Here is a 16462-nt window from a genome sequence, read left to right as displayed (position 1 = left end):
GTTATAAATGCTCTTTATATAAAAGAAAATCGTTATCCAGCTTTACCTGAGGCACTAGCTCTCCCTACTGTTAGAGCCACACCGCGAAGGGGTTACTCTCTGTTCACTTTATAAAATGCTTCATTGACAATATACTGTTCAACCTCCCATTCAGTATTCCTTATCTCTTCTCTGCACACTGTGACTTCTTTGAAGGAAAATCAACTAAATATTTTGGAGGTTAGCTAGTGGGAAGTGAAGAATTAAGATTGTAGATACAAGGATGCTGTAATTGTGTTCTAATCAGCTTATTAAATATAACATAAACATATATCTAGCAACTCATTTAATTTCATGGTCTATGATTCGAAACTTTTCAAATCCATAATAGTACAAAGTTATCAGTATTTGCCTAACAATCTCTTTCCTATTTTTGTTTTAATTCACGTAAACCATTTCAATATTGTATGACATATATCCTTGTGGCTTGGAAGAAGGCTTAATTAGGAAATTTATTAAAATACTGTTTTGGTCTTTTTTAAAATTTACCTTGTCTTACCTACTAATACTAACTCAGCCTGAAAACAATCTGCACGCATGTGCGTGCACACGCACACACGTGCGCGCACATGCACACACGCGCGTACACGTACGCACATACACACTCGCGCGCACACACACCACACACGTGCATGCACACGCGCACACACATGCACATACACACACGTGCGCACGCACACACATGCACGCACACACACCACACACGAGCACACACACACGCGCGCGCACACACGCGTACACGCACACACATGCGCGCACACACTCACACGCACACACGCGCGCGTGCATCTAACTATGTGCATAGATAAATAGATAGATAGATAGATAGATCTCACACCATAAATTCTTTGTTAGGGGACAAATACAGGACTTGTTTTAAAATCTTATTTCAAATATTTCTATTCCCAACAGACATAAATCCACTGATGAAACAAACTACTGAGCCAAAGCTTGTTTTAAATTGTTGCTGCAGAAAATGCAAACAACTCTCTATAAATCTCATTTAGAAAGTAAATTGCCTAATTGCACATTCATTTGGGAGTATTCTACAAAGATTTCCCATTACAGTCATATTTTGACTTAGAATACACATGCACATATTTTTCTGTTTTCTCCCTATTAAGACAGTGATTTTTTTCATGACTGAATGTTTCCATTTCTCACAGGATAATTTAGGTTATCAATATTCTACTTTTGTTAAGGAATAGTGAAAATTGCTCAAAAAGTCAGTGGGTTCTTTTCTGTGCCATTTTGCTTCATGGCAAAAATTGCCTTCGGTTTACCGGGTCTGTTTCTGACCACTATTTTTAACTTAAGTGGAGAAAACCCAAGGGTGAGGGTCATTAACAACTCCTACTAAGACAAAAGATTCCACTCTGGTTGCTAGGATACCAATAGACAGATTCATTTATTGCAGTCAGAAACAGTTATTAAGGATGTCCTCTAACAAAACAACATACTACAGCAGTAACCACAGGCCATACTAACAGGGATCTAAGAAATTCCTGCCCAAAGAGCTTAACACTGCTGTGACTCTCAGAGGTGCAACGTACACTTCAAATAAAATGCTTATTGCAGGAACAGGAATAAGGAGACACCAGAGAAGATGGGAGTTAATGGGAAACACGAGGCAGGCAAGAAGCCACGTGTTTGACCCTAACCTAGAGAGTTGGGTATTACTGCAGTGACTGGTGACAGAAGCGAATGCTGGGCTAGGTACCAGTCGCTGGTCTGGCTGCTCAGCAAGGGCAGTCTGTGAGACAGAGCCCTAGCCCTCAATGAGCTTAACCTGAGTGAGAGGGCATGTTTCTACATGCACACAAGTGTGGGGGAGAGTGTGAACCTGTAATACATAAAGGACTGGGCAGAAGGGTCAGACAGGACCTTACGTACTGACAAGTTATCACACAGCATGAGCGTAAGCAACATTCAAGAGGGGACACGTGCTCCTTGCCACTCGGGTTTGCTCTCTAGAGAGAAATCCAGGTGGACTTGACATGGGGGATTCCTGTACCCTCCTTGCCCGTGTCACCTTGACAAGATGATAACGCCTTTGCATTGAAGCGTACCAGCAGCCCTCCCTAAGCATGACATGTTTGCGAACCACTCAAGCACCTGGCCTGCTAAACCCTGTCTTTTACTACTACAGCCAAGAGCTAAGAATTACAAGAAAAGGAGCCGGTGGGAACTGAGCATCCAGGGAAGGGGAAATGCACGGGGAAAGACTTCAGAGAAACTGAGGGGGGGGATTAGAGAGAGAGAGATTAGAGACAGACAGACAGACAGAGACAGACAGAGTCAGAGAGAGAATATCAATGCATAAAGTTCAGACCTAAAGAGGTAAGCTGCACTTAGATGACAGAAAGTTGTCATAGAAGAGTACATTGGGTACAAGAGTGAAGAGTAGCTGAGTTGTATGTGCAGGTGTGGGTGAAGCAGAAATCCTCGAAAGTAACTGTCTGGGGAGAACTGGGTGCTTGAAAAACACAAACTCAGTGATAGCCTTCAAAGATAAGTGTTTAGAAATGCATCCTCAAGAAATGCTCTACAAAATCCATTGGGCACACTAAAAGCATGCTGCGCTGTGTACTCACACCTATAAGTAAGCACATCAGGTCACGTGCTCCACTGAAATTATAGCAATCACCCCTTACCTTGGGGGTGTGGGGAGATGACTGACCTCAACAAATAAAAGCCTTCCTGTGAAATAACAGTAATTACAAAGATGGCAGCTATTTTCATGTCATGTCTCATTCCTTTACGTTGTTTCCTCCCGGGAAGACACTATGGTCCTAATTCCAGAGAATAAAAACCTCATCCACCAAGGGATTAAGTAACGTGCGTAAAGTCACCTCACTCTCCTGGCAGACAGACAGACAGAAGAGCAGAGCTCTCCAGCCGCCGCTCACTGCTTCTCAGTGTTAAACCCAAGTTTTCCAACGAGCACCCTGCCTTTCTGAAGTGGCGTTTACAGGTATGATGCAATGATTCTTTCACGGACTATTTTTTTTAATTTTTATATTTTTTAAATTTTTCACTTATTTTACTTTACAGGTGTGACAGCCTTGCCCATATGTCCATGTGCATACCTCACACCTGCTGAGGTCAGAAGAGGGTGAGGTATCCCCTAGAACTGACTGGAATTATGGGGGATTGTGAACCACCCTGTGGGTTTTGGAAATTGAACTTGGGTCCTCTAAGAGTGGTAAGTGCCCTAAATTATAATTATCTCTCCAGCTTCCCATGAAAGATTTCACCAGAAACAAGAATAGGAAACTATCCATACCCTGAAATGCATGGATAGCATTGTTCCCTGCTTTACACATACTAGCCTGTTGTTGCAAACAGGTAAACTGAGGACATGACGTAAAAAGAGTACATTGCGGTGAAGTCAGAGAGATGTGAGCTCTCCCAGACTCTCACCACAGGACCTGGGTAATGGACAAGCTGGCTGGAGATATCAGGAAGTAAAGCTTTTACCTGGGTCATTGTGGGAGTGAGGCACCACAAACACTTGCAGGGGCTCACTGTCCCACTCATCAGCTTCATACTTAATGTCAAATCCTTGCTTCCAAACTCCACCATCTGGATTATCAAAAGGAATCAGATCGTAAACATCCAACATCTAAAAATATGAAAGAAAAAAGTTAAACTTTAACCATTATTAATTTATACTAAATTCTGGACAATATTTCCTCAAAGATATTCTTTGTTTTTTTATCAATATATAATGAAATTTAAAAAAAAACAACAACAACTCTGCAAAAAATCAATTGAAACTTTTTAGGCCAAAGGCATTTGATCATCATTCACAGGCTTAGAAGGCTATTTATGCTAAATAACTACCAGATAAATGAGTCCTCCTCATCTGCTTTGGATAAATATTATTTCATTCATTCATCAGAATTCCTCCTTCTCTTGCTTTAAGTGTCAGTGTGATTTAGTATGAAAACAGAAACACAATAAGGCATCCAAAATGGCGATGCTCAGAAGAAAACAGACAGAGGTGAGAGTGTGAATCATATCAGTAACAAACTAAAATGACAATGAGATCAAACAAATCATGGTAAAACACAACCCTGGAGCCCAGAGTTTAGAAACTTACAGAATAAAGCAGACACAGAAGCAAACCATAAGCGATAAGGCCACTGCTGACCAGCGGCTGGCTGCCCATTACCTGTACATCCCGGCGCTGACTTCCGCTCTGGGAGGCAAACGCACAGTCTTTGGGGTCAGCGTGAAGAGCTAACTGTGAGGAGTGGAGGTATACGGAGCCTTGGCTGGCGTTGCCCGGGGAACCTCTCGGGCCATCCTCCACAGACTCGCTCAGGTTGATGACCGAGTCTCTGATATTTGAGATGATCTCGTTGTTCTCAGCTAGCAAACGCTCCAAATGGTCAATCTTCTCTTGCAATATTGAAAGCTGGCCCTGAAACGCAAGGAAGAGGTGGTTATGTGAACCATGACTGCGGCTCTGCCGAGGAACACAGCATTCACCCTCCTCTGCCCACTTCTGTACACACAAACACACAGCATATGGACAGCCAGGACTGAAATACCTTCTTATAGCATAAGACCTTTCCGTAACCACCATCTTTATCCAATCTCATTTTTAAAAGTGTAAGAGAATGACCAAGATATTTACAGGTTGTTTCCTGTTCCCCCCCAAATCCAGGCCTAACTGATTTTTGGGTCTCTAGAATCACTAACGCAGACACATGTTATATTCAAGAGTGAAGTTTTGAATGTGCAGGGTCAAAAACCATACAAACTGAATGAGAATATTCCACCTCTGCTTGTTAACACATACTGGACAATCTAAAAGAAAAATCAATTCGTCAACCCTTAACAGCCACAGACATTAGCATGCCCTGGTAAGCCCGCCAGAGCGCTTTTATTATGCTGTGTGACATGCAGGGCGTTTTTGTTTTTAATTGATCCCCACATTAAGAAGCTTGGCATCCTGACAACCATGTTTTACCGATTCCTGCAGCTAATGGCAGGAAGAACCATCTCTGACTTGTTCGACCCTGGATGCTCAGTTCCAAGTATAGGAAAGATATTCATGCATTTGTCATGTTTCTGAGTTAACAGCTCTGAACTGAAAGCCTAGGGTTGGGCAGCATGCCACACAGTGGGAAGACAAAAATGCCTAAAATATATATTGTCATGTGTATGTGTATGTGTGTGTGTGTGTGTGTGTGTGTGTGTGTGTGTGTGTGTGTCTTTGAATATGCAAGATAACATTATAACCAACAAACAAGGCTGGCCTGGAACTCAGAAATCCACCTGCCTCTGCCTCCTGAGTGCTGGGATTAAAGATGTGCAGCACCATGCCCAGTTTCTACATAATTTTTTAAATTATAAAATAATAACTCTTTAAAAGGTGTAATAACAAGGAACCAGAGAGGACGGCTCTGGTTAAAAGCACGGTCTGCTCCTCCAGACAACCTGGGTTTCATTCCCAGCACCCACATGGTGGCTCACAACCATCTGTAACTCCAGTCCCAGGGGACCCAATGCCCTCTCCCAGCCTTGGGGGACACCAGAAATGCAAGTGATACAGACATACGTGCAGTTCAAACACTCATCATAGAATCTGTTCTGTTTTGTTTGGATTTTTTTCAAGACAGGGTTTCTCTGTGTAGCCCTGGCTGTCCTGGAACTCACTCTGTAGACCAGGCTGGCCTCGAACTCAGAAATCTGCCTGCCTCTGCCTCCTGCGTGCTGGGATTAAGGATGTGCAGCATCATGCCCAGTTTCTACATAATTTTTTTAATGAATAACAAAATCTGAAGACCTTAAACAAACTTATCTGTATAGTATATGGCTGAAAATTGACAACCCAGAGGAAACAAAAGGAAAGACAGTAATATCTACAACAGTGCAATTTTGACAACATATCCAACTAAAAACTGGTTGAGATGTCTGGACCATTTTTTAACCTATTGTGAATATCTGTTGGCTTAACAGTGAGTGAAAGATTTAATTATACTCGTAAACCTGGGGGGCTTAACAAGGGAGGCAGATAAACTACAAAGAGGGCACCGCATAGCCAAGGAGATCTGGGGTCTCAACGTAAGACTGACTCGCCCATCCCAGGAGGAAGCTAGAGAAACAGAACCCTTTGGTGATATGCTAGCCAGGAGCCTCCAGCCTGCAGCCCAGAACTATAGATGTGGCCCAGCACAAAAAGCTTATTTGTGTAAACTCACTCAAACATGACGAGGTTTCCTGTATGGCTGTTTTCATAACTAGAGTGTGCAATTCTAGAGTATAAACATGTAGAGTGCAATAACACAACCCAGCCGGTGCAATGTAATAAGGCTGGCCAAGCCGGCCATGCCAATAAAGACCACATCGACGATGCTTATGAGGGCCAGCAGCTCTTTGCTATGCAAAGACCGAAAACTCTCTTCTGCAGCTCCACGTCCAACACAAAAGAATAAAAAGGCTTAAGAGTCGAACACACGGCATCTCTGACCATATTTCCATCGTTGCATGGAACAGATGGGGAGATTTCTTCACACATTAGCACAGCAGATCAGCCTGGAGCTTCTTGCCATTATTCTGACTTATCCTCCCTAGCATCGAAACCAAAACTCCTCCAAGGGGGCCGTCTTACCACAGAGACCACGTCAAGCAAGTCCCCATTCTGTGCAGAATTAGACCTTCAGAGCTGTAGCACACATCTCCCTGAAATGAAGCTTTAGTGCGCTCTCAGAGCTTTGAAAGATATTATGTGAGGGTGCCAGATCATAATACATCTCTCTAGAGCTGGGCTTGGAGGGGGCTTCCCCTTGGGCCCACATCCATAGCCAAGCTGCCCATTGTAGCTCAACATTCACAATGAGGAAGACAAGAACCACTCTAGGGAAAGATTCTGCTATGCAGCCTTGCTCCCAAAACCTACGTCTGAACATTACCAGAGACGGTTCATGAAGAGGGAGCCAACAGACCTTAAAGATGGCTTTCACTTCCATAGTAGCACTAAAGATACAATTAATGACCAGTGCCCAGGACTCTATATTAACTTAAGTACAGGTAGAAGAGTGTAGCCTGGGGCTCTGTCAGCATTAATGGACTAATGAAAACCATTTTTAAATTATATTACACACCGGAATAAGGTCTCCCTCCAAACTGCCAAAATCCTTACCATATACCTCATAGGCAAACTCCATGCATGTGCCTGGGAGGGGTGGTGTGACCTGAAGGGATGTACCCATGGTGTACATTAAAGAAACAGAAATGATAGATAATATTTCAATTACGCTGACAGGTCAAAGAATGCTGATAGGAATATTGAAAAAGACAGTTTTCTGTAGGGCAAGAAACCCACTGGTGAGAAAAGCACGTTACCCTTTGATTTGCTAATCAGTTCTATAGGGAGGCATCTTCAGCGATGCTCTGCCGGGGAGGGGGAAGGAGGTCATATTTGATTTGCTCCGCTGGTGGTGAAAGAGAAAAGCCGAGGAAAAAGATCGCACATATTAAAGACACTGGGCAGAGCTAATTTAGAGTCTACAACAAGGTAGACCAGGACCCGTGCCCACTCCATCCTACGGAGGAGATCAATCACTGCCCACAGACAACTCTGAACACATTACATAATGACCTGCCCCAGGGAGGACACGGGCTGCTGGTGACTAGAGTTACCGTGACTGCTCAAGCAAAGCCGATTGCATATCTCCTTCCTTCAGGCTCCACCTTCGAAGATGGCTGTCTTTCCCTCTGCCGCTCAGAGGCCTCCCATGCAGAGGCCAGGGCCCTCCCAACGTCCGAGCCTGTCTCTGTCATCTGCTCCAAGGATTCACTCCTGGGAAAGCCCAGGTTCAAACTCCCCTTCCCAGTGGTGTGGCTCTTCTCCTACACCAGTGGACATGAAGCAGCCAGTCTCATTGACCTATGGCATAATGTAACTTATTATGTTTAAACTTTACATTAATTTATTATTATGTGTATGGGGGTTTTGACCCCCATACACATAATATGTGTATGTCCCTGCCCCACATGTGTGTGATGCCTAGGGAGGACAGAGGAGGGGATCAGGTCCCCTGGAACGGGAGGTTCAAACAGCTGAGTCACCATGTGGGTGATGGGAAGGGAACCCGGGATGAGCAATTGCTCTGGTCCCACTATCTGCATTTTTAAAAGTCAGCCACACCCCTATGCCTCCCTTAAGTAGGAGACATGGCTGACCAGGATCTTGAAAAGGGGCAGAGGAGAGCTATCTGTACTTCTCAGCTTGATTAGCTAGCTTCTGCTCCTCCATGCGGTTCCCCTCCCTTCTTCTGTCAAAAGGGAAACCCAAGCAGGTCACCCTGTAGCATCACACCCTGTACCTCTGCATCTGGAAGGCCAGTGGGCAGGGTGGGGAGATCTGCTATCCTGTGGCACATCTGTCACCAAGGGCCTGGTGAGGTAAAAATATAGACAGAGCGGATTCTTGCTAGATAACAAACAACAGGTCCTTCAAGCTTTTTATCTCCGGGACTCCCTGCAATAGACTCAGAGCTCAGCCTGAGTAACAGCAAGGGTTTCCCAGGGCCTGGGCCTGTGTGCTTGGATCAAGCCAGAAAATGTTTCCGTGGTTCTGTCATCTGCCGACAGCCCACGCTTCTCGGACACACGAGGATTTTCAAAGCTTGGACTCTGCACTCTTCCTGGCGTATACTCCCAGCTCACTCACAGGCCCACTGCATTCAGATTTTTTTGTCCATCTCACTAAGGACTGCCCACGTGAATTCCCCCGATGCACATATGCCCAGCCTGATGCAAAGCATGCTGGAACCTCATCTCCCGGAGCCACCACAGGGCACCTGCATCCTGCAAACCGCAGTGACTGACTCGACTGTGGTTCCAGGTACTGCAGGCTTGCTTCCTGTGGCCTACTTTTGCTGGCCCCTTCTCTTTCTGACCTCTGAATGTTAACTCCCAAGGCTGTTATGTCTCTATACTGCATGATCTCATCCACTCAAGAGACTTAAATGCCACCCACGTTGTACTCATGTCCATATTCTGCGGAAACCTCTGAAAAGCAGGTCCAGATATTCAAGCACCTACTGATTGCTCCATTTGACTTCAACCCTACCTGCTGAACACACCCTTCTCCCAGAGCTACAACAACCTCAAATCTCCAGAAATCGGCTCTGGTCTCCCCAGTCAGCTCCTTCAAAATGTTGGCATCCTGATTCTTCCTCTGTCCTCAGGATCCCTCTATACCTAATCCCTTTCTATCTCCAACATACTTGTTGAATCCATAAACCTGTCTCCCTCGCAACGCTCTGACTACGAGGCATCAGTAATTTTCCAAATCAACTATTTCCTTACATGCATGTTTAGCCGTCCATGGCTTGCCCAGATAGCAGGCCTGCTGTAATAGCCACTGCCAGCTTCTTACTGCATTTGGAGCACCCTCATCACAGTCAAAGCACAGAGTGGCCCCCTCCATTAACACCAGGATAGATGCTCCTTCCAACTTAGCTTTGCCCTAATTGCAGCCCAGCTCGAAGCCACTTCCTTCTCGCCGACTCTCGGTATCTTCATAGATATTTTTTCCCTTTGTACAATGCTTCCACTCTCTCCCTAAAAGAAACCTTAAATGCCTTCTCAGCTATTCTACCTAAAATAGCCTTCGGTGTAGTATTCTTTCCCCACGTCACTTCCATTTTCTCCACACCATTATCACAATGACCTGGGGTGCGACTCACGCATGGCATCCCTCTTTCCCCACTAAGTGGGCAGCTGTTTTGCTCCCCAGGCCTGGAGTCTGGCACAATGCCTGCCTCTCAGGAGCATTTCAATTACGCATTACAAGAGAAAACCAAGGAGTGCATGAAAGCCTGTTGTTCTATCGCCATGTTCTAGGATATGAAAGTATTTGGCATATAATCCACAACTCACCCACCCCCAAAAAAAACACTCATGACCTTTCATGAAGAAATTAATCTCTGTTGTATCAAAAATAAATTATAAAGTAAGACAGGATAGAAATTGTCAAGGCTGGAGAGTTAGCTCAACAGTGAAGAATACAAGCTGCTCTTCCAGAGGACATGGGGTTCAGTTCCCAGCGCTGACATCAGGCAACTCACAACTGTCTATAATTCCAGTTCCGGGGGTTCAACACCTCTCTGGCCTGTGGTACCTGTATTCATGTGCACACACAGACAGAGAGACACAGACAGATATACACAGACACATGCACGCGCACACACACACACACACACACACACACACACTTAAATATAATATTTTTAAAGGAATGGAAAGCCTTCATTAATAGAGTGGTCTCTATGGTCTACTTATGAAAGCAGGCGTGACCTAGGGTTGGCCACAGGGTGACAATCATGACCTCTGACCAGGACAGTGTATGTGGCTCCCTTCAAAGGCCAAAGATTGAGTCTGTCCGCTTCAACCACAAGCCTTCAGCATCCACTACGACTGGAGAAGCTGGTTTTCACATGCTATGGAGAATGCAGAAGAAAGCTAAGGACTGTAAAATATATGTATTGTCCCATCCCCACAATACATTTTACGCCTAAGTTTCTAATTGGAACAAGTTTAGAAAACAAATGGTTGCCCGGTATGCCTAAGCACGGAAGGAAAGCCTGGCCTAATGTGTGTGCTTGAGCTGAACTTCTGGGTCATTTCCACCCTTTCTTTTTATATCTTTCTTTTCCACTCTACTGATGTGGGAATCCGAGTGTCACTCCACTCCATCAAGACCTTCTGATAGGGGTTGAAGAGGCAGCTCAGGACTAAAGAGCACCGAGCACTGTTCCGGGGGACAAGGGCTCCGTTCCCAACACCCACATCCTGGAGCTCCAGGGGATCGGATGCCCCTTCTTGCTTCCATGAGTCTAGGACTGAATGTGCCCATAATGTAACACCAAATAATGGTTAATCATTTTCTAAACACGTCCTCATCAGGTCAAGTCCCTTTAGCAAAAACAGTGAAGCAAGCTTGCCCTAGTTCAGATCACGTGTTGCAATGTTAGCTCTTGTTATCTGTGTGACCTTGAGGAGGGACACAGTGCAAGTGCAGATGCTAACTCCCACTGCTGGAAACAATTATGTGAGGACTTGAAACAAAGGAACCACCAAGCACTCGAGAAGGCGTGATGATAACCACTGTGTGGTTTTAAACCATCACTCTGAAGGATACATCAGACGCCTGCAAAAACAGTGTGCGCCCTGATGAGAGAGGGCTAAAGGGAAGTGACATGTGAACTCCACCATCACGACCTAGTGGTGGTGAAACCTGGACACCTTACCTAACCTCCCTGTGCCCTGCTTTGCCCACCTATAAACTAGGGACAGTGGATAATACCCACACTGAGAAAGCTGCTGACGATTAGTTAATACATACAAATAAATTCAAATTGTGCTTACTCAAAGATGCCCACGTCCCAATTCCAGAAGCTAGAATATGGTACATATATGGTGAGCTTTGCTGATGAAATTCAAGATTCTGAGAAGGTGAGACTATGCTATAATGTCCAGAGAGGGCTCTTAAGGGCACAAGATCTCAAGAAGAAAAGAGAGTAGGCAGAGAGCAAGGCCCGAAAAGGAAGGCTGAGGAGAGAGGAGGGTGAAATGATGCACCCACCCCGGCCTGAAGCGCCGAGCTCACAACCTCTAAGAAGCTGGAGAAGAGACAGACTTCCCCAGAGCCCCAGATGCTGTGGGGCTCTGAGCTCCAGAACGGGATCCCTTCTCCTCACTTGTGTCTGTTACAGATACAACCACACACCACTACACCGGGTAAAGCTGAGAGACCTTTCTAACTGGTAGCCTGTTAGACACACTCTACAGCATCCCCAGAACCAGAGAGACTCAAGCTCCATGCAACAAAGGAGGACGAGTGGCCGCACTGCGGCAGCCTGTCCCCAGGGCGCGGCTGGGTCAGACATCTGCATGTGCTTCTGCAGGATATGAACAACCAGTGAATGTTCAGGAGCCTGGAGAGATAGATGAGCAGTTAAGAAAACGCTTACTGCTCTTACAGAGGACCTGGAGTCAGTTCCCAGCATCCCCACAATGACTCAGAACTGCCTACAATTCCAGTTCCAGGGGATCAATTGCCCTCTTCTGGCCACTGCAGGCTCCTGCATACATCTGATGCACAAAAACTCACTGGGGCACATCTACATACACATAAAAATAATTAAAAATATCTTTAATTGACTTCCAAGAGAAGAAACACCAATGTATTCATCTTAAACAGTGTCTCAAAGTTGAGTAATTTAAAATGTATTTCCAGCTATTATGAAGCTCTGAAGGAACAAATCCAGTTCAGAAGGGACCCCCAGCTTGTCCAAGAAAAGCCATGTGGCTTGGCCCAGGTCGGTATAAGCAGAGGGACAGGAAAAAAATGTGGCAAGGAGGTCAAAGACTGAGAATAAAGGAAAAAGGATGCTCCCTCGGTGTTTTACTGGGGCAACTGGATATGACAGCATCACTCAGGAAAAACAGGATGGTGAAGGAGGAGAAAATGGATGGAAAACTGATGCGCCCGGCAGCTAACAGGTTTCTGCATGCTGGTTATGGGTGCAGACGCTAGTCTGGAACTAAGAGGAGAAGTCAAGGCTGAACATGTACATACCCAGTACAAGCAGGAATCTCAATTGTCAGAAATAAGTGTGGTTGCCTAGAGAGCACGCACAGGTCTACCTTCTCTATATGGGAAATAGCTTACCAGGCAGTTCTCACACATCCTCAATTAGGAACCACTGCAATCAAGCTAAATATAGGAACTAGGCCTTGGCTCAAGTGGGTGTCTTCGCAGCCCACTGGTGTCAGAGTCCCTAAGCAGTATCTAGCCAGCAGTCAGCACTATTCCACGTAGCCAGGAGAATCCTGCCAGTCGATCAGACGGTGGGCAACTTCACAGGAAGACTTCTGGGTTTCATAACATGACAAGGAACGTTTCAAATGTCCATTTCACCCCAGAGGCCTGGCCTGTGGTCACAGTCACCAAGTCACTGCTCCAAGGGATTTCCTGGTGGAACTTTTCTGGATCTGGAGGGTAACACGGCTGGATCTCTTCAAGGGTTCTGTCACTGTGCCGCCATTCCTTCAGTTAGGGAAGTGGCATCTGTGACCATGAAGAGTATGGAACTGTACAGCGTCCTCCCAAAACTCAGGAGCAATACAGACACTGTCACTATTCATCAATCCCACTTCCTAGGTAAGAGAGTAACAGATGCCCCTCATACACACAGAGAGGGCAAGAGGACAAGCGGCTGAGGAGGAGAGCTGAGATTCCTGGCATGCTCTGGCTGGGTACTCAGGGGCCTTGGGAGCTCCTGGCAGCTGCTGGTGTCACCAGGCAGGATCCGGACCCAAGCCAGAGAGAACAGCAGGTTATCTTCCCACTGCTACACTCCAAAACAGAGGCTGGGCCTCCAGGGCTGGCACCCTCTGCAGTCACGTGTCGGAACACTGCACCACACCTCCACGTTATCAGTGCCCAGATGTACGTCCAGGTGAAAGCCATATGGTCTCATCTGCACACACCCAGGACAGCTGCATGGAGCCACCTCCTCCTCACTGAGGTACCTAGTTATCATAGGAAGTGACATTTGGCAGAACAGACGGTCTTCCAAAAACAATTAGTGCAGGGGGGGTGCGTAAGGACGACAAATATCTGGATTATAAAACATTTTAATAAAATGTAGTTTTATTACTTACAAATCCACTTGACAACTATACTTAATTGGCACTGTGTAAATTATCTTTCACCTACTAGGTCTTTAACTCAGCACTTTCAAATCTGTTCAGCCGATAAATCTCCCCACCACCCACCCATGCCAAAAATGTTTAAGAATCACACTGCTTGTATTTCTTCCATGACTTATTTTTAATATACTTAAATTCTTTTTAATACTTTTTTATTGTTATTACAGTTGTTTACTGGGAGGATGTGCACCTGCCAGAGCACTCATGGAGAAGTTAGAAGACAACCTTTAGAAGTTGGTTCTCGGCCTCCCCCACGTAGGACCCTGGGATCAAACCCAGTTTTTCAGGCTTGGGAGCGAGCATCTATCTTTACCTAAGCCAGCCCTGATCTACTTATACGCTTATACTTAGCATTCTGAGATTATCTATCAAGAGTAGATCTATTCCCCACCCAAGAACTGACAAGTAAGCTTGCACAGTATACTTGAGGTAGCAACAGTTCACAAATAACCCAGCTCTGTTGGTAGATATCCCCCATCAAGAATGGCTGGTCTATTCTGGTTTCTGACTCCTATCTATGCCATCTGCTGATCTCTTTATCCACAAGGTAATTATGATTGTATATTTATTCTAAACTCACTTTGCAAGGATGAAGGGCCTATACTCTATCTTAGAATCCGCTGGCAAGAGTTCTGTCAACATAGCAATTTTGAGAAAACACAATTTCAATGTAAAAAGAGAATAAATGTCTGTAATGGGAAAAGCCAATCAAACTGAACAGCCTTAGCTTAATAAAATAACTGCAACTGACATGCCTGACATCGCTTCTCACTCAGAAGTGGTTTGGGCAAGTCTTTAAAAATGGGGTTGTACTAAGTAGATTATCTCCCCCTACAAACATATTTATAGGAATCATTCCCCAAATAGGTTCCTTCTAATCTTTACTAAAAGAAACCATGTATTTAGGCAAGATTCATCTCTGTTCATATAAACTCTGAACGGCCTGAGCAGCAAAGACTCTAAAGTGTCACAGCACTTCTTCTAAGTGCTTGTTGTACTAAACACTGAGCTAAACCGGCTGGCCACAGGCAAAGCAGGGCAGTGACAACGGCAAGGCGCAGCATCGGCAAGGCGCAGCATCGGCAAGGCGCAGCAATGGCAAGGCCAAGGCGCGGCATTAGTTAGGAACACCTCAGTGAGCTGGAGAGTAAGTAGCTCCGTGGCTAAGAACACACACTGCTCATGCAAGAGGGCCCAAGGTCTGCTCCCAGCACCTTATCCAGCAGTTCACAACTCCCTGGTCCAGCTCCAGGGCATTGAGTACTCTCTTCGCCAGTCTGTAGGCACCTAACACACACACACACACACACACACACATACACACACCACACAAACATATGTATTTAATTATATGTTTATATATATATATATATATATATATATAAAATTATACAGTTATATAGTTACATATATAAAAAATAAGATGACTCACTTTGGAAAAGAATAGTAACGAATGTTTAAGAACACATCAGGTGTAAGTGACACACTAAGGATGAACCTCTTGCCTCTCACACCTTATGTCTTCAATAGTTGCTGAGTAGATCTTCTTACCCTGAAAGTTCCAAGAAATATTTTGCATTTCAAGTTTCGTAGCTCTTTGGCCCTGCAAAGTTTTCAAGAGATGGTCCTGGGCCAAAAACAAATTTTAGTTCTTCCACATGCGAGCCAGACAAAGAAGAGGGGCTCATTATCAGTAACAGACCATTTGGAGGGTATTCTCGGCAAGATGACTGACCTTCCAGTCCAACCCTGAGCTAGGAACCATCTAGCTGCAGTAACTGCCTTTTGACTCTTTATGAATCTCTCTTCATCTCCCTCAACCATACATACAAAAACCCAAACTAGAAAAAGTAAAAACTCAATGCCATCAGGTCCTGTTGGTTTCATGTTGAAAGGCACGTCTGGAACACTTCCTCATGATCACGTGGTGCCACAGGCATGTTCCTCCGTGTGCTAGTTTCTGACGAACTGAACACAGCTGCTTTATGTTATTAACATCTGCTGCATGATAACCGTGATGTAGAAAGCTGGGACTTTGGCTAGGAGAAATGTACTTGGCCCAGTCTCTCCTCTCCAGGCAGTCTCAGAGTGAGCTCACTCTTCCCTGCTCTGAGGAGGCCTCAGCTGACAGCTCCTTCCTTGATCTCTTAGCCCGCTTGGCTATTTCCACCAACGTCCACTCTGTCATAAATAAAACTGAACTTGGCTTCACAGAGTAGCTTGTCTTTCAAGATATTTCTCTGCAAACTGTATAACTTGCCTCCAATATCCCAAAGGGGAAAAGGTCAAGGGAAAACGTGTGACTCGAACCACCCACCGTTGGCCTTTGCCATCCACCAGAGAGGCCTAGGTGTTCTCCTCACAAAACGTCTGTACACTTTTTCTCCTTTTGTGATTGCAGCCAACTCAATCCTGGAACAAAGATTTACTGCCTTCTGCCTGTTCATTACCTCACACAGATTCTCAGCCGCCTTCCTGCTTCTGGGTCTTCCTACACACTGCGACCAGAATAATCGAGATTGAATATTCTCTTCACTCCCTTCCAGGTCTAAAATTTTCTACAAGATGAATTCTCTAATACTGCCTCTCTCACACAGCTTCCTGGTACACGGAGTGACTCTGAGAAGATTGCCACCGCATGACTCCCAACTGGAGCCTGACTCCAAGCAACTTGAAATTTCAT

The 16462-nt window shown here is 45.2% G+C and overlaps 1 protein-coding gene across 1 annotated transcript in view; it reads right to left on the bottom strand.

Moving 5' to 3' along the window:
- Man2a1 (mannosidase alpha class 2A member 1) overlaps window positions 1–16462 on the bottom strand; it is a 160012-nt gene that overhangs the window by 132154 nt on the left and 11396 nt on the right. The window contains exons 2-3 of the mRNA XM_031368592.1: window positions 4217–4468; window positions 3520–3664 (exon numbers count right to left, since the gene is read on the bottom strand). Coding sequence (XP_031224452.1) covers window positions 3520–3664; window positions 4217–4468 — 397 coding nt within the window. The remainder of the gene's footprint in view (window positions 1–3519; window positions 3665–4216; window positions 4469–16462) is intronic.

The sequence above is a fragment of the Mastomys coucha genome, unplaced genomic scaffold (genome assembly GCF_008632895.1).
Source record: "Mastomys coucha isolate ucsf_1 unplaced genomic scaffold, UCSF_Mcou_1 pScaffold14, whole genome shotgun sequence".
NCBI lineage: Eukaryota > Metazoa > Chordata > Mammalia > Rodentia > Muridae > Mastomys > Mastomys coucha.
This window is presented reverse-complemented; position numbering and strand designations above follow the sequence as displayed.